This window comes from Salmo salar, chromosome ssa16 (genome assembly GCF_905237065.1).
Source record: "Salmo salar chromosome ssa16, Ssal_v3.1, whole genome shotgun sequence".
Taxonomy (NCBI): domain Eukaryota; kingdom Metazoa; phylum Chordata; class Actinopteri; order Salmoniformes; family Salmonidae; genus Salmo; species Salmo salar.
This window is the reverse complement of record NC_059457.1, coordinates 63,408,425-63,430,193: the sequence shown is the minus strand read 5'-3', so window position 1 is coordinate 63,430,193 and position 21,769 is coordinate 63,408,425. Positions and strand designations below refer to the sequence as shown.

The 21,769-nt window shown below is 43.5% G+C and overlaps 1 protein-coding gene across 1 annotated transcript in view; it reads left to right on the top strand.

Moving 5' to 3' along the window:
- LOC106574313 (alpha-1,6-mannosylglycoprotein 6-beta-N-acetylglucosaminyltransferase A) overlaps window positions 1–21,116 on the top strand; it is a 117,833-nt gene extending 96,717 nt beyond the window's left edge. Inside the window, exons 12-17 of the mRNA XM_014150150.2 lie at window positions 6,383–6,532; window positions 10,485–10,631; window positions 11,110–11,226; window positions 12,406–12,480; window positions 16,861–17,018; window positions 17,721–21,116. Of these exons, the coding sequence (XP_014005625.1) occupies window positions 6,383–6,532; window positions 10,485–10,631; window positions 11,110–11,226; window positions 12,406–12,480; window positions 16,861–17,018; window positions 17,721–17,919 (846 nt within the window). The 3' untranslated portion in view covers window positions 17,920–21,116. The remainder of the gene's footprint in view (window positions 1–6,382; window positions 6,533–10,484; window positions 10,632–11,109; window positions 11,227–12,405; window positions 12,481–16,860; window positions 17,019–17,720) is intronic.
- Window positions 21,117–21,769: the final 653 nt, after the last annotated feature.

Here is a 21,769-nt window from a genome sequence, read left to right as displayed (position 1 = left end):
GGAGTGAGATTCAACTCTTAATTTGGTAAATATACAGTACCAGTCAAAAGTTTGGACACACCTACTCATTCAAGGGTTTTTCTTTATTTTTACTATTTTCTACATTTGTAGAATAATAGTAAAGACATCAACTATGAACTAACACATATAGAATAATGTAGTAACCAAAAACAGATTCTTCAAAGTAGCCACCCTTTGCCTGGATGACAGTTTTGCACACTCTTGGCAATTGGAGGGTGTGTCAATGCACCCAGTCACTAAAAAGATACAGGTGTCCTTCCTAACTCAGTTGCCGGAGAGGAAGGAAACTACTCAGGGATTTCACCATTAGGCCAATGGTGACTTTAAAACATTTAGAGTTTAATGGCTGTGATGGGAGAAAACTGAGGATGGATCAACAGCATTGTAGTTACTCCACAATACTACCCTAATTGACATAGTAAAAGAAGGAAGCCTGTACGGAATACAAATATTCCAAAACATACATCCTGTTTGCAACAAGGCACTAAAGTAGTACTACAAAAAATGTGGCAAAGCAAATCACTTTTTGTCCTGAATATAAAGTGTTATGTTTTAGGCAAATACAACACATTACTGAGTACCACACTCCATATTTTCCAGCACAGTGGGGGCTGCATCATGTTATGGGTATGCTTGTAATGATTAAGGACTGGGGGGGTGTCAAGATAAAAAATAAACTGAATGGAGCTAAGCACAGGCAAACTCCTCGAGGAAAACCTAGTTCAGTCTGCTTTCCAGCAGACACTGGGAGATGAATTTACCTTTCAGCAGGACAATTTACAACTGTGGCATGTGCAATTACACATACAAATTTGCTTGTGGATCTGTATTTGTTGTTAACAGAATTTTCAGACTCTCTTTTCTACTGGTTTTATGTTGTACAATCCACAAATGTGGCTATAGTGTCCATATTAGGACACCCTCGGTCTAAGCAGGAGATGACTCTCCTTTCCTCCATTTCTAGCTTTAATTTCCTACATCATTTCCTTTCCTCCTTTCTTAGATCCCTTTCATAATTTTCTTTTCTAGATCCCTTTCCTCCTATGATATCTCCCTTTCCTTTCCTCCTTTCCTCCCCTCCTTTGCTTTTCTAGCTTTTTCTAGTGAATGATCCTGAGTGGCCCGATTTTACAGTTTTGACTTAAATCTGCTTGAAAATCTATGGCAAGACAACCAACTTGACAGAGCTTTGAAGAATTTTGATTAAATAATAATGGGCAAATGTTGCACAATCCACAGTCTTAGAGACTTACCCCAAAAGACTAAAGGTGTTTCTAACATGTATTGGCTCAAGGGGGTAAATACTTATTTTATCAAGATATAGCAGTGTTTTATTTTTCTTCCACTTTGACTGTATAGAGTATTTTGTGTAGATATTTGACAAAAAATAACTGAATCCATCCAAGACTACAGATCAAGACCAACTAGAAAGCATGCACACACATTTATCACAAACATTTGTCGTAAGAAAATAGTTACGCTAATCAAAAATGAAGATGTATCAAAAACCGTATCCATCTTGAGAAAATAGGCCTAGCTGTATGATATCTTCACGTATACATAGCTTATGCCTTTTTTGTGATGTCCATCCTCAACCAACGCTTTACATGTTTCAACTGACTGGAGTTCTCAGAATAACAGCACAGAAGGTATGAGTGACCCTCCAGTCATTTAATAAACCAAACCAGTTAAGAGAGTGTAAGCTATATTGTTGCTATACAGCAAACACCAGGCCTCACACACCGACAGCAGACCTGTGGACATGACCCCCTCGTCCCTAGTGAAAGTTCCGCCCCGGTTCAAGTACATTTGTATTTGAAATACTTATTTTCTGGGTATTTGAGTATTTTTCAAATGTGGCCAAATTATTATTTTTAAATATAGCCTACTATTTAAAACTATTTTGAAATACTTGTTTCCAAATACGTTACTTCAAATACCCCTATGACCAAACAGACCTGGGTTCAAATGCATGGAGTATTTAAATATTTGTATTTAAAAATGCACAGACAAATACATGCCAATACTTTCAAAGTGTATTCCCAAATACATTCCAATATGACTTACTTCAAATACTAAAATATCCAAATACTTACTTCGAAATGTCTTTTGAAAATAATTGAAATACCCCAAATAGTATTTGAATCCAGGTCACACACACTGCAGCCCCCGTCAGGTGCCATCAATGTTACTGTGGGTCTTTGTCACTGTCCCTCCCCGTTGGAGCCAGACTGAGCTGCAGGCCTCAGGGGAACAGCTCTGTGACTGTCTAATGTGACAGTCAGGGCTGCAGTCTGGAGCGGTGGGGAATATTACTGTACCCCTCTCTCTGTGACAGCTTGGGCTAGACTACAAACAGCCAAGCCCTAGCCTGTAGCCATACTACTGGCCTAAACCGCCCTCACCCCCTTATAGGCATGGCACTGAGAATGAACAATCAGTCTGCACTGCGGTAACTTTGTGGGATTCACTGTTGTAATCATATATCATCATCACCATTTCCATACTTTTGCCATTCGTGTGTGTGTGTGTGTACACAATCCACTCCTTCCTACTCTCCACTCTTCTACCGTAACCTTCCTCTAACCCTCCATCCAAGCCCCAGCTCTCTGGGGTACACATATTAGAGAGTAGACATTTCACCATTTAATTACAGGTAGCCATGTCCACCCTGCCTGGATCTCTGCTCTAGTCCCAAATGGCAACCTATTCCCTTTATAGTGCACTACTGTTGACCAAGGCCTATTGGGCTTTGGTCAAAAGTAGTGCACTAGATAGGGAATAGGGTGCACCATTTGGGACTCAGACTCTAAGGCTCCCATTACAACAGGCTGCCAGGAGGCATCTGATAGGGCATCCCTAGGGGCCGGGCGACTGGCCTGTGTAAGACACACTCAAAGGAGAGCCTGATGTACTGTAGTCACTCCACTGTTCTCCTTCCTGTTCCTAAAGCTAACAAAGGATGCTGTGTGCGCTGGAGACATTCTGTATCAGCCTGCTTTGCTCAGAAAGAATTAGCTTGTAGGCAGGTTGATTTGTTTTTGGAATGTTTAGAATATGGATTGTCATAGAATTTTTGGGGGGAATGTTGTCTAAGATATTGATTTGTATGGTAGTTAGACTGTTGTTTATAATATTGATTTGTGTTGGACTTAGAAGGTCAAAGGATGCTGGAGACATAGCTACTACTCTGTGCTAAAGGTCTTCACGGATCTACCCGACCCGATTTACCTTTGATCCGACCCGGGATCCAGAATGTTGTAGTTAAACCTCAGATCCCTGTGTGAAAATATGTGAAATACTGACCAGATCCTAAATTATATTTGAAGAGTTTAGTTCCTGAACAACAAATGCACATTTCATACATTTACGTTTTATTATCTTAAATGATTATCAGTGGGTCCCCTTTCATCTAACCAAATATGTCAAAATATAATTTGGGGTCAAAACTGCATTTTCGCTTCATGAAAACGAGCCACTGCGGGTTAAATAGGCTACTATTGTGGGAGAGGAGAAGGACGCAGCGGAAAATAGTGATTAGCCTATAGGGAAAGGGTTGAATGCCTTCAACTGAAATGTGTCTTCCGCATTTAATCCAACCCCTCTGAATCAGAGGTTCGGGGTGCTACCTTAATCGACATCCACTTCTTCGGCACCCGGGGAACAGTGGGTTAACTGCCTTGCTCAGGGTCAGAACGACAGATTTTTACCTCGTCAGTTCAGGGATTCGAGCAAGCAACCTTTCTGTTACTGGCCCAATGCTCTAACCACTAGGCTACCTGCTGCCCCAAAGGCTACATAGAGTGAGTTTCTGAAACATGGAGTTGTTTTTTGCTGATGTGAAGAAGAAACTGAATGAAAGGGAGTAAAGACCAACAGGCAAATTGTTGTATGGGCCTCATTTATGCACATTGTGTATATGGAGAAGAAAAGGGTTACCCATATTTGTAAGACCTGAGCGATAAACATTTAAAAAATGTGGGCTCTCCTATTTAGTTGGCTATTTTGCTATTTTCTTTCAGTTTGCTAACTAATATTAATTGACTCGAGTGATAAGCTATTTGTCAGCGTACCCTAGTTTCAGGGCTTTTGCTCAAAATAGGTTAGACTATAATGCAGAGTTACCGACACAGTCTTTAATAAAGAAACATTTTGACCAAGTTAATCTGCTCATGTTGTGTGCATGTGTGTGCTTGTGTGGTACACTGATAACCTATGCCTATCGACAGAAAATATTGTAGCCTTATGTTGAAAGGCTGCCAATTTATTGATTGTGTAAGGCATGGAATAAGAAATATCAGAACAACGTCTCTCTTCAATTATGAATCTTTAATTAACTCTCCGGACGGTAGGCCGACATGTTCCCTTAAATCGCAATTAGTGGGAATGCAGGAGACTCCATCCTTCCGTAGCCTATTTGAATTGTAGGCTTCCTGGTCAAACAGGCTATAAACCTGCCTTTAGTTTAAATCAACTATAGGGACGTCATTAGGAAAATACTAAGCTGTACACCACAAATAAATTATTTTAGATAGGCCTACAACTGAAAATACATGTTCACTGCCAGACAAGACCCCAAAAAATGTGCTGACTTGCAGGGCAAGATCTGGTCCACACGTATTCGAAACAGATTTTTTTTAAATGATCAGATCCTGTCGGGTTGGAAATTTGCGTATCCAATTCGGTTCTGATCTCAATTTCGGGATCTGAAAAGGCCTCTACTCTGTACCAGCCTGCTTTGCTTAGAAATAATTAGCTTTCAGGCAGAAATGGCTGCCTTGGCAGGTTCATTTGTATAGGAGTCGGAGACTTGGGGAAAAGGTGTGACTGTTTGAATGTTTGTATCACTATTGTTAGTTTTTAACGTGAAGAGATGGTTGTTGCTGTAACCAGGTCATAGAGAATGTGCATTCTTTAACTTCCGTGGCCTGGATGTGTGTGAACCCATTCTCTTAAAAGCTGGATACCACCACACACTGCCGAATGCTCCTACATTCAATCCTTTTCCCAGACAGCAGTGACTTGCTAATGAGTGGTGCCAGCGCAGTTTGCCACTATCTGAGCACACCTGGGGGCTGCTTGGAAGGATGTACGTGCGTGGGTGAGAGGAAAGCAGCTGTTCCAGTCTCTTGTTCCTAGCTTCAGTTTAAACGGCAGCCCTGCCGCAGCCTACCATTAGGGGTTTCTCCGGGGAGGATGTCACAATCGATGCTTGATCAAACTGGTTATCGACCTCCCACTGTCTGCTGTCTCCTGAATCCTATCCTTCACTGTTGCATTTGTCTTTCTATGAGCAGTGCAGTGAACAAATATGCCTGAGGAGTACTAGCCGACCTGATGGTCTACTTTAGGAATGTTCTCCATTCAAAGCATTTAGGTATGACGGCTCAGGAAATTGTTGCAAACATTAGACCTACCTAAAGTGTTATTATCAAGATTTCTCAAATCGAATTAATAATATTGTCTTTTAAAAAAAAATGTTTACTGTATATTGCCGCCAACCCAATGAATATCCATGATTACAGTTTTGATAATGAGAAGGAAATTAAGGCATGAGTCATCTTTCATCTCTCAGTGGATACTAGTTTCCATCATCATTCTCCCTGAAACGTATTTTTGCGTCCCCTTTTCCCTACTGCATAGTGCGCTACTTTTGACCAGAGCCCTATGCGCCCTAGTCAAGAGGAGTGCACGTTATAGGGAATAGGGTGCCATTTGGGACGCAGAGCTCTCTGCTTATCTCCCTTTTGTTTGCGAGAGATCACGTTGATCCAACAGTACTCTCTCCGTTTGTTTTGCTCGAAAGTGTTTTGAGTCAGTTTACTCCAGCGAGGAGCCATCTCTTATCAGCAATGAGCTCCTTGCCTGACATAATTTCCTGTGTTACTCTCAGCTGTAATAGTCTAGTCATTTCCAGTTTGAGGGAATTGTTATAAGCATGTATGAACCTTTATGATGTCTTATAGTAGGCCTCATAATAGGTTATGGCTGTTATTTAATCCAAATAATTTTAAGGAGACGGTAATAAGACATAAGGGACCATGCAAGTCTTACAATGCGTTATAACCACATCATAATGCATTACCTGTCAGCATTTAAGTTAAGTGTTACCAGATATTGTTTTTATGTTGTCTGTGTGTCATCCACTTTTAAGAGTACATTGCAGATTAGAGGCAGAGTCCCAGATACAATAACAATATAATACTTTGTTTCCTTTAATCCTGTTCTGAGAATCTCAACATCAACGTAGAGCTCTATGGATGAGGCCAGGTTATGTACTGTGTACAATACACAGTGTGAACTACAATATGTACAGTAGTAGGGTCTCACTGACTGGTGGTTTTCTTACTGTGTGTTTCAGGACAAGAAGACCTACCTTGACATCATCCACACCTACACGGAGGTGCACGCCACTGTGCACGGTACCAGCACTGTGCACTTGCCCAGCTACGTGAGAAACTACGGCATCCTGAGCGGCCGTGACCTGCAGTTCCTCCTCAGGGAGACCAAGGTGAGAGCAACACACACGCACACAAACACACCGGGTGAGAGCTTGCAAACACACACACACACCAGAGTTGAAGAATCCTGCCCTAGCGAGAGGAACCACACTTGCCACACTGTAGGACTCGGGGGCATAGGTACCAAATCATTGCTAAGAGTGACGTGATTGCTCATAAAAAAAAGCCTTGGTTCCTGATAAGATAAGAAATACTTTATTTATCCCCGATGGAAAGTTGGTTTGTCAATGCACAGCATGTACACAAACTCACGAAAAAAGACAACAATAAGTGTTCTAAGACGTTCATACAGACACTCTGTTTGTTGGGAGTGCGACACCCCCCGTGACTTCACTATGCATCGCAGTGAGTGGATGGTGTATGATGTCACTGCCATAAAGACGTCGCTCAAAGTGTCAAGGCGAGTGTCAGGATCTCTCAGCACTTCATTAGTCATAGTGATCTCAGCCAAAGTGCCTCAGCAGGGCCGTATGCTAGCCAGGGCCTCCATTCATGTCATGCCCAGACCTGCCACTGCTCGTGACACAATGCAACTGCTCAAGGTTCACTTCTTCTGAAGTACCTCCAACCACACTGCCTGTTTTCTAGCCACACAACTCGTCCCAGGTCTGTTTGCGCTGTATAGCCCAACGACCCTCTGAAGCTCCAACCACACTGCCTGTTTTCAAGCCACACAACTGCTCTGTTTTTGCTGTATAGCCCACTCATATGGTGGTGCACACAAATAGATCTGGGGCCAGGCTGTAACTGTCCTAAATAGTCTGAAAAGAGGCTGTGATTATGTGCAAGCCTGTCGGGAGAAACTGTGGAAAATCTGGAAATCAAACTAGCAAGAGTCAGGCTTGAAGAGAGAGAGTGATCAGAGATCTTTGGAAGGAGAGGGAGAGAGTGTGGAGGAGATCTTTGGTTGGAGAGGGAGAGAGGGGAGGAGATCTTCAAGATCTTCTCATTAACCTGGTGTTTGGAAGCCCGGAGGGAGCGCTAATGAATCACTATAAATTCAGACCTGTTTAGCAGCAGCATTGTGTTATTGAGATAACAAGAAGAACGAGGCAAGGTGTTTCCCAGCCACGCTTTCCTCCCTGCTCCACTTTATGAATAAAGCATTTACCTGCTAACAGATTGCTTGTGTTAATTGCTCCCACGAGATTTTTGGCAGAACGACGTGTAATACATAGATACAGTATAAAACCGGGCAGGGGTGGAAGGCACTGTATTGAGTTGGCAATGAACCAGCATTATACTACCCTAGTATAATATTATATGGCATTGGTATTAAGACAAGCATTTCGCTACACTCGCAATGACATCCGCTAAACACGTGTATGTGACCAATAACATTTGATTTGAATGCTTTGGCTGTAGCTAATGGGGATCCTAATTAAATACTAAATCTCCTAAAACGTACACTAACTTGCGTTTACAACTGTATCGAAGACGGGGCCCATGTTGTCCCGCTTTCATTGGATCTAAGGTCCTAATTATCTCTTTATGACTTGAGAGACAGAATTTTGTACCTAGAATGAAGTACAGTAGGCTACAATTATTGTCCTCCCGCTCTACATGCAATTTGCTCATTCCACACAGGGAAGACGGTTTAACCATGGGTTGTTTGCATAGCCAGCCTATCCCTCAGACCAGTTAAATGTGTTCAGCTCATCTCCTCTGTCATGCTATGGCAAAGTGCCCTTCTATTGAAATAACAGTCCAAGATGAAGCATTGGTCTGGAGTAGGGTGATGTTGGCCCTACATTCTGATCTTGGATCAGTTTTGCATTTTCCCCACTAATGGTTATGGTTAAGATTCAGGGAGGGTAAGCTGACCCTAGAACAAAATCAAATCTGAGTTTATTTGTCCAGTGCACAGCATAGTACAGTAACACGCTTGCAAGCATCTATTCTGTTATTAGGGGAAACTTCACTCCAGAACCATGCTATTGCAAAAGTGCCCTTCTGTGGAAATAACAGTCCAATGTGATACATTATTCTGCAGTATTTAGTGCTGGATCACTGGCTTTTCTCTCCTAGGTCTCTGCCTTCTTTATACTGGCATATGACCACATTCTTCTTCTGAAGTTGTTCAAGTACAGTATTTCATTGAAGGTCACTGTATTCACTACTTTTCCCTTTCACATCGCTAGCTACCTTTTCTAAGTGATATCTGAAGCACTTACAGCCTGGTTGCCTCTCAACTTCTCACCTTTATAGATTCCTTCTCACAATATCCATTTAGCATATGCTACGCTATGCTTTTGTATGCTGTGCAATTCTATGCTGTGCTATGCTACACTACACTGTCTGAGAGGAGTTTGCTCTATAAATAGCAGCTGTTTGTCAGGCCTATGGGCTCACTGGGCTGCAGTCTTGCCTGGGAGTAAGCACCACCAGTCAGCCTCTGCTGCCACCTGTTGACAAAATGCTGAAAGCTGCAGTCAATACTATCTACTGTCTGTCCCACTGCTGTTCAGTGTTTACATTGGGGTTCTCCAACTCCGGTTCCGGGGAGCTACTCTCCTGGGACTGCGGGCTTTTGCTCCAGCTCGTCACTAACACACCTGATTTTTAAATAATCATGATAAGGATTTCACACTGGACCATGATTAGATGAAGTAGATGTATTACTGCAGGGCTGGAACAAAACCCCGCTCTTAAGGAGAGTAGTGAGGTACAGTGGCTGAGGAAAAGGATGATATGGGTATAGGCTGAAGAGAAGGGATGGTATGGGAGAGTCCATGTACAGCAGTGTTGCCAACGGTGGGCCGAACTGAAGAGACCCTCTGTCTCCCCAGGCAGGGCCAGCACTGACCCGGTGGGATCTGGCCCTCGCCGACTCACAGACCAGCCATTGTGGCCGTCGCCGGCCCTCCGCTATAACAACCCCAGCGCCAATGGCTCTCTTTTTACTAATGGGGCCTCAGACAAACACATTATTGTGGCACGCTCCACGGGCTAGTCACCTCTGGTTCCAGCATGTTAGAAGAGCCTCTCAGATATTTGCTTTGGTCATCCAGCTCAATGGGTTTTCTATTATCCTCTGTGTATGTGTGTGGTGTCTTTGTTGGGGTGATTGGCATGGCCTCTTCTCTCCAATGACAGGACCGTATTTGTGCGATGAGCGTTGTTTTTCACGAGAAGTGCGAGTAGTACGAGTAATACAAGTGCTGTAGCTGCTGTACTTGTATCAATGCCAAGTAGTGCTTGAACGAGATGGCTTCAATGTTAAGTACATAAAACATTACACACTTATTTACAGTCTGGCTATGCCAATATTCCGCTTTTTTAATACAGATCTTTATTGCTACTATATATTTATTTGTAATTTTTTTAATAATAATTAATAATGACCACTGACTAATTCAGTCACTAACATTTTATCCCTGGCATGCATATGTTTTTTTCCCAAGTAAAAACAGGTCAGCAGTCTCATATCCAGAGACCATCCCTAACAACACCCACACCCCTTACTTCCTCCTCTGGTCATTGTTTGTCTGTGTGTGCACGTTTTCATTCTACCATGTGTGTGAACTCCTCGTTAGCCCCTCCTTGGGCCGACACACACACACACAGAGACCACACAAAAGCAAGACAGGAGAAGCCCTCTTTTACGACCCAGTTTTATAGCAGAACACTTAGGGATGGTTAAAAAACAATAAAAGCCGTCTGCTGCTGGTGCAGAGGAAACAAACAAAGACAAGGCTGTGGGAATTCCAGGAAGTAAGAGGTGTCTCCTCTTATTTCTCAGAAGAGGAAAATATTTCTCGCACTCACACCTGCAATAGTTTTTTCTTCCTGGCACTGATTCTGCTGATGGGGTCTTGCAATAACTGTGATATGTAGTTGTTGTTTCCTACTTAACTTAGTTGAACGCATTGATTGTAAGTTGCTCTGGACAATAGCATCTGCTAAATGTCAATGTAAATGTAATGCCCTTTTTCTCCACAGCTGTTTGTTGGCCTGTCCTTCCCCTACGAAGGCCCCGCCCCTCTAGAGGCCATAGCCAATGGCTGTGCCTTCCTCAACCCCAAGTTCACCCCTCCCAAGAGCAGCAAGAACACAGACTTCTTCAAGGGCAAGCCCACCCTGAGAGAGGTGAGAGGCGCCACTCTGCCCATGGACCCCAGTCAAAGCATGTGTGTGTGAGGGAGAGAGACAACCTAGTCCTCTATTCCCTTCTGTGCTGCTACCTCTCCTTTCTTTTATTCATGACAGGTCCTCCGTAATAAGTCAGTCTGGTGTTTGTTGAAGGATAGGGTCTAGTTTGTTGAGCGTGTGCACGATAGTTCTTCTTGTGATGTGACTTGACTTCAATGCTCTCCTATTGAAGTGAACTACTGTGTCGTGTTTGTTTGATCCTGTTTTTAGCCAATGATTGATAGTGCACAATAATCTCTGGATAAGAGCATCTGCCAAACCTGCTAAATGACTCAAATATAAAACGTGAATATTTATCATTTAGCAGGTTTGGCAGATGCTCTTATCCAGAGATTATTGTGCACTATCAATCATCAACCTCAGACAATACTGAAGTCACATTGAGGAAATTCAATAAAAATGTGTTCCCATGCAGTTGACCTCCCAGCACCCATATGCTGAGGTGTATATTGGCCAGCCCCACGTGTGGACGGTGAACATCGACAACCCTGCAGAGGTGGAGAGAGCCATCCGCTCAATCCTCAGTCAGAAGGTACCCTTAAAACACACACCCACACAAGCATAATACATGTTTCCCTGCTCGCATTCTCTCCTTTCTATTCTTTTAGCACAGTCTGAAATGAAAACTCTCCCAGTCTCATTTCCTAAAGCCTCGGATACACATACGCTTGTACCAGTCAGGGAAGCAGAGAGCGTGATCACAAATTGCAAGGGGGCCTGGTTAGAATAGAAGAATAACATGAATTCACAGAGAGATGAATTGAGAATAGCAAAGTGAGAGCTTTTCTTTCTCTCTCCCCTCACTGGTCCCGTGCATATTTAAGTCCAGGGGAAAGCAGACCTCGTGGTTGTGTCCCCAATGGCACCCTATTCCCTATATAGTGCGCTCCTCTATGGGCTCTGATCAAAAGTAGTGCGCTATATAAGGATTAGGGAATGCAGTGCCATTGGGGACACTGACCTCGTGTTCTTCTGCAGGGGTGCCCGAACAATGGGTTTGTTCATTAGAGAAGGCTACCGTGTCTCATATGGTTTCTGTGTCTCATATGGTGTCCAGACCAAAAGCCCTCAGCTTCATTTTCTCTCTCTGGATGGCACCCTGTTCCCTTTTATAGTGCACTACTTTTGACCAGGGCCCTATGGGCTCAGGTTCTGGTCAAAAGTAGTGCATCATGTAGGGAATAGGGTGGCATTTACCATGCACCCTCTGTCTCTGCTCTCTATGGCTGAGAATGTAGAATGTTATTCCACCAATCACAAATTGATCTCAAAGGTTAGTTGACCAATTACAGAGTTTCACAGCACCTTATCTGAAGTTGTTTCGATAGAACAAGGATGCAGCTCAGTAGTTTGTCTCATTGAGTTTTGCTCTGTTGACTACAGAACGTAATGACTATAGTGTGTGTTGAGTTCTCGCTGATATCCTTGGCGCTACTGTAGGTAGTTGTGTGTGTGTATATAAATTTCAGGAATGTGTCCGTCTAGACGGCCTCGGTCAGGGTTGGAGAGTTCTGACACGCGTACACACATACTGTACACACTCTCTCTTCAGCCCCTTTCCTTTTCTCACTGACCCACTACAGTACCTGTCCCACTATAGACACATCTGAAGCAGACACATGCATGTACTCTAAGCAAGCTGACTGACATTCTACAGCCTATAAGTGCTTTATGTCCAGCTCTAGCCTGACTCTGTGTTTTCAAACCTCAGATCGAGCCCTACCTGCCCTATGAGTTCACCTGTGAGGGGATGCTGCAAAGAGTCAACGCCTTCATTGAGAATCAGGTACTATAACTGTCCTCTCCATTCTCCGGTACAGCAGTCAGAGCCTTTTCACACAATTGTGCCGACCCCAACTGTCATTTTTTTGGCTTGCTTTCCAGTAAGTACAGTTCAGGAACAAGATCAGCATAGTTTTGTTACACTGCTTATTTCTATCATGGTTTAGGCAGGGAAAGGCTAGCTAACTATGCCTTTCTGATTTGCTAAGGCAGACTGGCGCCAGGGCCCATATTAACAAAGTATCTCAGAGTAGGAGTGCTAGGATCAGTTTGATGTTTTACGTCGTCATAAATAAGAGGGGTGACCTGATCCAAGATCAGTATTCCTACTCCGAGATGCTTCTTGATTACAGGCGCCGACAGAGATGGCCGCCTCGCTTCGCGTCCCTATTTCTTACATTGTTACCACAGGAAATCTTAGGTTTTCTTACATACAGTCGGGAGGAACTATTGGATATAAGAGCAACGTCAACTCACCAACATTACGACCAGGAATACGACTTTCCCGAAGCGGATCCTCTGTTTAGCCCACCACCCAGGGAAATGGATCGGATCCCATTCGGCGCCGCCGAAGCGGCAGACTGAGCGGTCTTCTGGTCAGGCTCCATAGACGGGCACATCGCGCACCGCTCCCGAGCATACTACTGATGTCTCTTGACAACAAGGTAGACGAAATCCAAGCAAGGGTTGCCTTCCAGAGAGAGATCAGAGACACTAACGTTCTTTGTTTCACGGAAACATGGCTCACTCGAGACAACCTATCGGAGTTGGTACAGCCACCTGGTTTCCTCACGCATCGCGCGACAGAAACAAGCATCTCTCTGGTAAGAAGAAGGGCGGGGGTGTATGCCTTATGATTAACGAAATGTGATGTGATCATAACAACATACAGGAACTCAAGTCCTTTTGTTCACCTGACTTATAATTACTCACAATCAAATGCCGACCGCATTATCTATCAAGAGAATTGTCTTCGATCATAATCACAGTCGTGTATATTCCCCCCCAAGCAGACACATCGACACCCCTGAACGAACTTAATTTGACTCTATGTAAACTGGAAACCACATATCCTGAGGCTGCATTTATTGTAGCTGGGGATTTTAACAAGGCTAATCTGAAAACAAGGCTCCCTAAATTTTATCAGCATATCGATTGCAAGACCCGGGCTGGCAAAACCATGGATCATTGTTATTCTAACTTCCGCGACTTATATAAGGACCTCCCCCGCCCTCCTTTCGGAAAAGCTGACCACGACTCCATTTTGTTGCTCCCAGCCTATAGACAGAAACTAAAACAAGAAGCACCGTGCTCAGGTCTGTTCAACGCTGGTCCGACCAATCGGATTCCACGCTTGAAGATTGCTTCGATCACGTGGACTGGGATATGTTCCGCATAGCGTCGAACAACAACGTTGATGAACACGCTGATTCGGTGAGCGAGTTTATTAGCAAGTGCATCGGTGATGTTGTACCCACAGCGTCTATTAAAACATTCCCCAACCAGAAACCATGGATTGATGGCAACATTCGCGCAAAACTGAAACCTCGAACCACTGCTTTTAATCAGGGCAAGGTGACCGGAAACATGACCGAATACAAACAGTGTAGCTATTCCCTCCGCAAGGCAATCAAACAAGCTAAGAGTCAGTATAGAGACAAAGTAGAGTCACAATTCAACGGCTCAGACACGAGAGGTATGTGGCAGGGTCTACAGTCAATCACAGACTACAAAAAGAAAAACCAGCCCCGTCGCGGACCACGATGTCTTGCTCCCAGACAAACTAAACAACTTCTTTGCTCGCTTTGAGGACAATACAGTGCCACTGACACGGCCCGCTACTAAAACATGCGGGCTCTCCTTCACTGCAGCCAACGTGAGTAAAACATTTAAACAAGTTAACCCTCGCAAGGCTGCAGGCCTAGACGGCATCCCCAGCCGCATCCTCGGAGCATGCGCAGACCAGCTGGCAGGTGTGTTTACGGACATATTCAATCAATCCTTATCCCAGTCTGCTGTTCCCACATGCTTCAAGAGGGCCACCATTGTTCCTGTTCCCAAGAAAGCTAAGGTAACTGAGCTAAATGACTATTGCCCCGTAGCACTCACTTCGGTCATCATGAAGTGCTTTGAGAGACTAGTCAAGGACCATATCACCTCCACCCTACCTGACACCCAAGACCCACTCCAATTTGCTTACCGCCCCAATAGGTCCACAGACGACGCAATCACACTGCACGCTGCCCTAACCCATCTGGACAAGAGGAATACCTATGTAAGAATGCTGTTCATCGACTACAGCTCAGCATTTAACATCATAGTACCCTCCAAACTCGTCATTAAACTCGAGACCCTGGGTCTCGACCCCACCCTGTGCAACTGGGTCCTGGACTTCCTGACGGGCCGGCCCCAGGTGGTGAGGGTAGGGAACAACATCTCCACCCCGCTGTTCCTCAACACTGGGGCTCCACAAGGGTGTGTTTTCAGCCCTCTCCTGTACTCCCTGTTCACCCATGACTGCGTGGCCATGCACACCTCCAACTCAATCATCAAGTTTGCAGGCGACACTACAGTGGTAGGCTTGATTACCAACAACGACGAGATAGCCTACAGGGAGGAGGTGAGGGCCCTCGAAGTGTGGTGTCAGTAGTGGAGAGGGTGGAAAGTTTTAAGTTCCTCGGCGTACACATCACGGACAAGCTGAAATGGTCCACCCACACAGACAGCGTAGTGAAGAAGGCTGAAGAAATTCGGCTTGTCACCAAAAACACTCAAACTTTACAGATGCACAATTGAGAGCATCCTGTCAGGCTGTATCACCGCCTGGTACGGCAACTGCTCCGCCCACAACCGTAAGGCTCGTCGGGGGCAAACTACCTGCCCTCCAGGACACCTACACCACCCGACGTCACAGGAAGGCCAAAAAGATCATCAAGAACAACAACCACCCGAGCCACTGCCTGTTCACCCCGCTATCATCCAGAAGGCGAGGTCAGTACAGGTGCATCAAAGCGGGGACCGAGAGACTGAAAAACAGCTTCTATCTTAAGGCCATCAGACTGTTAAACAGCCGTCACTAACATTGAGTGGCTGCTGCCAACATACTGACTCAGCTCTAGCCACTTTAATAATGGAAAAATGTATGTAATAAATGTATCACTAGCCACTTTAAACAATGACTTTTATATAATGTTTACATACCCTACATTACTCATCTCATATGTATATACTGTACTCTATACCATCTACTGCATCTTGCCTAAGCCGTTCGGCTTTCACTCATTCATATATTTTTATGTACATGTTCTTATTCATTCCTTTACACTTGTGTGTATAAGGTAGTTGTTGTGAAATTGTTAGGTTAGATTACTTGTTAGATATTACTGCATGGTCGGAACTAGAAGCACAAGCATTTCGCTACACTCACATTAACATCTGCTAACCATGTGTATGTGACAAATAAAATTTGATTTGAAGATATGTTAACGGGCCAGCTTGGCTCCCTTTTAATGCCCTGAGGCTTACTAAAATGGACAATATTGAAAGAAAGTATCTTAGTGTGAAAAGGGTATCAGAGCCTCTGAAGTATTCTACAGTGCATTTTCACTGGAAAAAAGGAACGCCGTCCTGTTTCAGGTTAGAGCCCAACTGGCCTCCTCTCTATTTGTCATGCCCATGCATATAACATTTCTGTCTTGTAGGGTATATCATCTTTCTATGAGGTTCTTATCTTGGCGTTGACTTTGTAGCTACTGACAACAGCATGCAGCTGCTTCTCTCTTCATCGGCTGTGGACAGATTGGGTTCTGAATGTATCTTTTTGCAGAGTTTTAAAAGTTCGAGTCGTGACAGACTTGGCTCTGTGTCCGTTGCTCTCTCGGTGTCTCCCTCCCTCTGCATCTGTTTTGCTGCACTTTGCGAGAACTGCTGATGTAAAAAGGGCTTTATAAAATAAATTTGATTGAGCCTGTCTGCATGAAGAGACGTCCCTATGCACACTTGTCATTTGCCAAAAGGGTCCTGTGCCAGCCCTGGGGAAATATGTCTCGGGAGAAATGTCACTTTACACACTGTGAACAAACAAGCTGTCAATAGTGTGCCATTTGTCCTATAGATGGATATTGCTACAGCAATGTCTACAGTGCAATCACAATATGAGCTGTTGTCATTTTTTTATGCAACTGTTCCGCGTTTCATTCACTCATTCTTGTATTTTGACTATTCAATACTGAATGTGAAATTACTTTAATATAACTCTCCAGTGTTCTCTCTCCCTGTTTCTCTCGCTCTCTTTCCCTCCTGTTACCCTTCCCTCTTTCCCATCTCCCCCTTTCTCTCCCCCACCCCCATTCACCCTTTCCTCTGTCTCTCCTTTTCTCTCTAGGATTTCTGCCATGGCCAGGTGATGTGGCCTCCCCTCAGTGCTCTGCAGGTGAAGCTGGCTGAGCCGGGGAGCTCCTGTAAGCAGGTGTGTCAGGAGGAGCAGCTCATCTGCGAGCCATCCTTCTTCCAGCACCTCAACAAGGACAAAGACCTGGCCCGGTTAGTGTGTGCACATACAGTACACCTTAACCTGTATGTGCACTCGCACATGCATTTTGCTTTCTACCCAACAGATGGCAGTATAGCATAAATATACATTCAATACTGGTCTTTTGCTGTGCTGAATTTGGATCATTGGAGGTCACACAAGTTATTCCCTTTATAAAGTTTCAGAGACAAAATGATAGATCTCAGAGGGAAACGTCATTTATTGCAGTTGTCAAATGTCAACTTAAGCAATTTCAAATTAAACTCAGTCGTCAGTGTCAGCAGTGAGTGGTTATTGAGACGTCAGGACTCAATGTAATGGCTGAATCCAGGCTGTATCACATCTGGCCGTGATTGGGAGTCCCATAGGGTGGTGCACAATTGGCCCAGCGTTGTCCGGGTTTGGCCGGGGTAGGCTGTCAATGTAAATAAGAATTTGTTCTTAACTGACTTGCCTAGTTAAATAAAGGTTCAATATTTTTAAAAAATGGGGATCAAGTAAAGGAATTTTCTCTTTGAGCTGCAGTGCATCGTAGCAGACACAGTGATGCTCAATCTGTCTGTCCAGACTGATATCCCAGATGTTTATGTACAGATACATTTTTACTTGTGTGTCTTTGTTCTGTGTATTGTGTCTTATGTACTCCCGGCAGCATAATTCATTTCCCTGTGTGGACAATAAAGTAGAATTTCATATTTACCATTTTGTCTCAGGTTTGGCATGGACTGCCAGACGGTGGAGTCGTCGGGCGACACGGTGGTGCCTGCGTACAGCGACACACGTCACCACTGCGTCTTCCAGTCGGACCTGCTGCTGTTCAGCTGTGCCGGCGCCCACCCCTCCCTCAAACGCGTCTGCCCCTGCCGGGACTACATGAAGGGCCAGGTGGCGCTGTGCAAAGGCTGCCTATAGCCCCTGTCTGTCTGGGTGTGTGGAGAGGATCGAACTGGAGTGGATTGGACCCCGTACCCTTCCAGAGCGCTGTAGGGAAATGGGGGGATGGGGACCTCTAGCTATGACCACTCAGACGGCTTGACTCCTCCCCCTAGCTCCACATCTGCAGTCCTGCAGCCTAACTCCTTCCACAGCCAGTCCTCTGTAGGAAGAGCAGCCTGGGAACTACACAACCATGAGACATTTGTATTATTTATGTCTGTTTTTAATCGCCTGAACTTTGACCTTTTTAAGGCATTTTGATCAGCTCTTTCAGACAGACACAGAATCGGCAGAAAACTGGAAATTCAAACGGTGGACAGAGAGGCCAGTGAGCTATATACATAATCTGGGAACTAGGAATGTCAATGAAACAGTTTTCAGTAAGGCACGGGGCAGGAGGAAAGGAGGGTACAGCATCGGCCTGAATTACTTGAATAAATGGGAGTCGCTGTATATTTGAGGCGGAGTGCATGGCAACAGAGCTCCCTACTGCCCCTAGGCTGTGTGGCAGTGGGTGGTACTGCAGTCGGTGGCCCAGTGAATCCACCCACTCTCTCCAAGCTTGTAGTCACATCGTGGGACCAACGAGCTGGTGTGTCGCCACACTCGGCATGCTTTCCTTTCTGCCCCCTGTCCCCTTTTATCTTTGAACTCTTTTGGCTATGTAGGTTTGCACTGGAGACCCATAAGCGGTCGTCCCAGGCAATAAGGCTCAATGTCCACACTAGCATACTACTTAGGATGAAGCAATGCACAGGGCATGTATTCTGAATGGTATGTGCCAATGGAAAGTTGCCCATAGATCCTGATCTATGGTCAGTTTTTCTTTCCCTTATTTACGGTTAAGGTCACGATTGGGGGAATGGAAGCTGATCCTAGATCTGTACCTAGGGCAAAGTTCACCAAAAGAAATGCTAGTGTGAAGAAGAATCAGAGCCAGTTTTACACTGTAACTGTACCGCTCCCCATAGTTGCGTCTAGACAGGGGAGTGGTCAGATGTAGATATAATGTTGATTTTTAAATGTTCCAAATCGCAAATCACTTTTAATCCTGAGGCATTGTCTCTCGTGGTCATTCCCAACTACAGCTCACATACACACAGTACACCATAGCTCCTCTGTAGCCCTGCATGGTAGATTGACCCTCCTCATGTTCCCGATGTACAGACTAGAGGCTGAGTTTTCAGCTCGCACACATTCACTGCCACACACACACCTGACTGACCAGTTGGGATGTGCTGGGGAAAAGAGGTGTGTGCAAAATAATTGCCAGTAGCCAATGAAAATCATAATTTTTAATGAATCAATTTCAATCAAATGTTTCAAGAAATGATTATCAGGAGGTCAGATCAGTCACATGCAATAGCTACTTGACAGGGAGTCTGTGTGACACAGGTTATATAGTGTGGTAGTGTTCTGTAAACAGTAGAACACCATCAGAGATGTAGTGGGGAAGGTCACCCAGGCAGATCAAACATCAATCTTGCCTTGACCACAATAGATTTATCTGAAAAATATTCTAAATGATTTAAGATATATTGATCATGAATATTTGTATTCTAGATATAAGTATTTATGTATACACTAGACTGAAAGATCACATACAAACGTCATTTCTATGGCGGTACTGTAAGTTCTAGCTCTTCAGAGCAACACCTGCAACTTTAGTTGACTTGTTTCCTTCATTTGGAGATCGTTTAGGATCCTAATTTGCCTGCCAATTTTTTTTTTTTAAGCGTCAATAAAAGTTTCAATTAGTAATCCTTGTTGTGAATGGAAATAATGCACTACTTTAACCTATTTACTGAAGTTAAACAAAATATATTACTAATACTGTATAGTCTTCATATGGGTTTTAAGTTTTTATTTATTTTGTATACAGATCTTTCTCTGTTTGCTGAATTGTTTCTTTTTATTTATAGAAAAGTTCTTTATACAGAGGGTCATTTTATTTATCGAAAAATAATATAACGTGTATATTCAAGTGGATGGATGAGACGGGAGTTGTTTGTCCAATCTGTTTCCACCCTCCAGCAACAGTGATGAGAGAGAATGAGTAATTACAAAGATGATATCCAAATGCTTTGGAAACATGGCTGCAAAAGGCCATGTAAAAACTTAGAAACTGGTCAAAAGTAGTACACTATATAGGGAATAGGGTGTCATTCAGACACACCTTGAGACCGTCCACTTAGACACTGATGAAATGTGTTGGACTGGACAGTAGTGACAGGCGTCTCTTCTCATCACTATGCTTTCGGGGTGATGATTACATTGACAAAAGCAGCGCACACTTTTAATTTGTTATTGTAAATGCCAGCAAGAACCTCGTGACGTTTTTATTTTCAGATCTTAATGCAAACCATTTGCACATTTTGTAAATATAGATACGTTGTCTTTTAGATGGTCACTTACGTTTTATGCCTTGCTTTTTTTCCCGTACTGTCCAGATCAGTTTTTATTACGTTTGTGAATACGATCTGCAGCCAAGCTACCGTTATAAAAAGTACATGACGTGCCTTTTGATGGTTATTACTAGACTCCGCTTATCGTATCTGCCCAATAGATCTACCAGACCTAGTGCCAGAGAAAATTGTTAGTTGAGTTCATAGTTTGCTAGATGGATAATGTTTCTTATAACATTAACTGTAAAGGTAAACAGTAATTGTATGTGTTGGACTTAGTGGTGATGGTTAAAACAAATGTCTCTTAATGCTATTGTGGACATGTTTACTGAAGGCTTTTAGTGGGGTAAAATATAGCATATGAAAGCATCTGCTTCTTTGTGGCAGTGGCCTTGTTCTACTTGTATTAGTCAGACTTATTTAGAGTATGTTGTCAACTATTTCTTTACTTTCATTGGTTATTTATAAATGAGGGATCTTGAGAACCAATATAAATAGCCTCTGTTTGTCCTAAAACGATGTGTTATGGGCATGAGAAGATTTCCTTAAGTCTCTTTAACCCAACATCGAAATGTCTCCGTTGTCAAATCTGCATTTGCATTCATACATATCCATTATACCTTGTTTTAAGCTATCATGGAAAAGCTAAAGCAACGATTGTTCTGGGACTAAATTATGACTGTACAAAAAAATAAATATTTTGTTTTCAGTTTGACGAATGTGGGATATAACTTTATTTTTCAATAAACCTTTTTCTGTGACAAACGGGTCTGTCTTGTGTGTTCTATAGAAATGTACATTGTTTACACTACATGCATTAGTTGCAATATTTACATTCGCACAAAACTACACACCTCGTCTGTGTTAGCAAACAGGAGTAATCTGTCTTTCTGACAGTTGATTGTGTAAAGCCTATGCAAATCTATCAAAAACAGACCACTGAACCACATTGTGCAAAGTTTACAAACCCAATCGTTTGAGGGTTAGATACAATCCATAGACTGACTGACATTTTAAAGGCAATGTTCCGTGTTAGCGGAGACTGCATTCACGGTAAACGCTGCTGCATACAGTATGTCGGCCCAATGGGAAATTACCTTCACATTTCAAGCATACTATATAGCTGAACTTCGGCGATATGCATTTAATCCAGCCCTAAGTTGTGTAGGAGCTCAAATGAACTATTTTGCAGTAACTTAAAAAAATATATATTCCTGGGTCGTGTTCATTAAGTCATGCAAAGGAAAACATGTGTTTTCCAAGTGGAAACAAAAAGTTGTTTCTTATTGGCCAATAAATAAGAGTACATACAGCATAGACCTCAAACACTGAATCGTTTCTGTGAATGTATTATCAACTATGCTAGACATTAACTAGACAATCAAACAGCATTTCCAACTGTTTACAAGAGCAATTCCCTG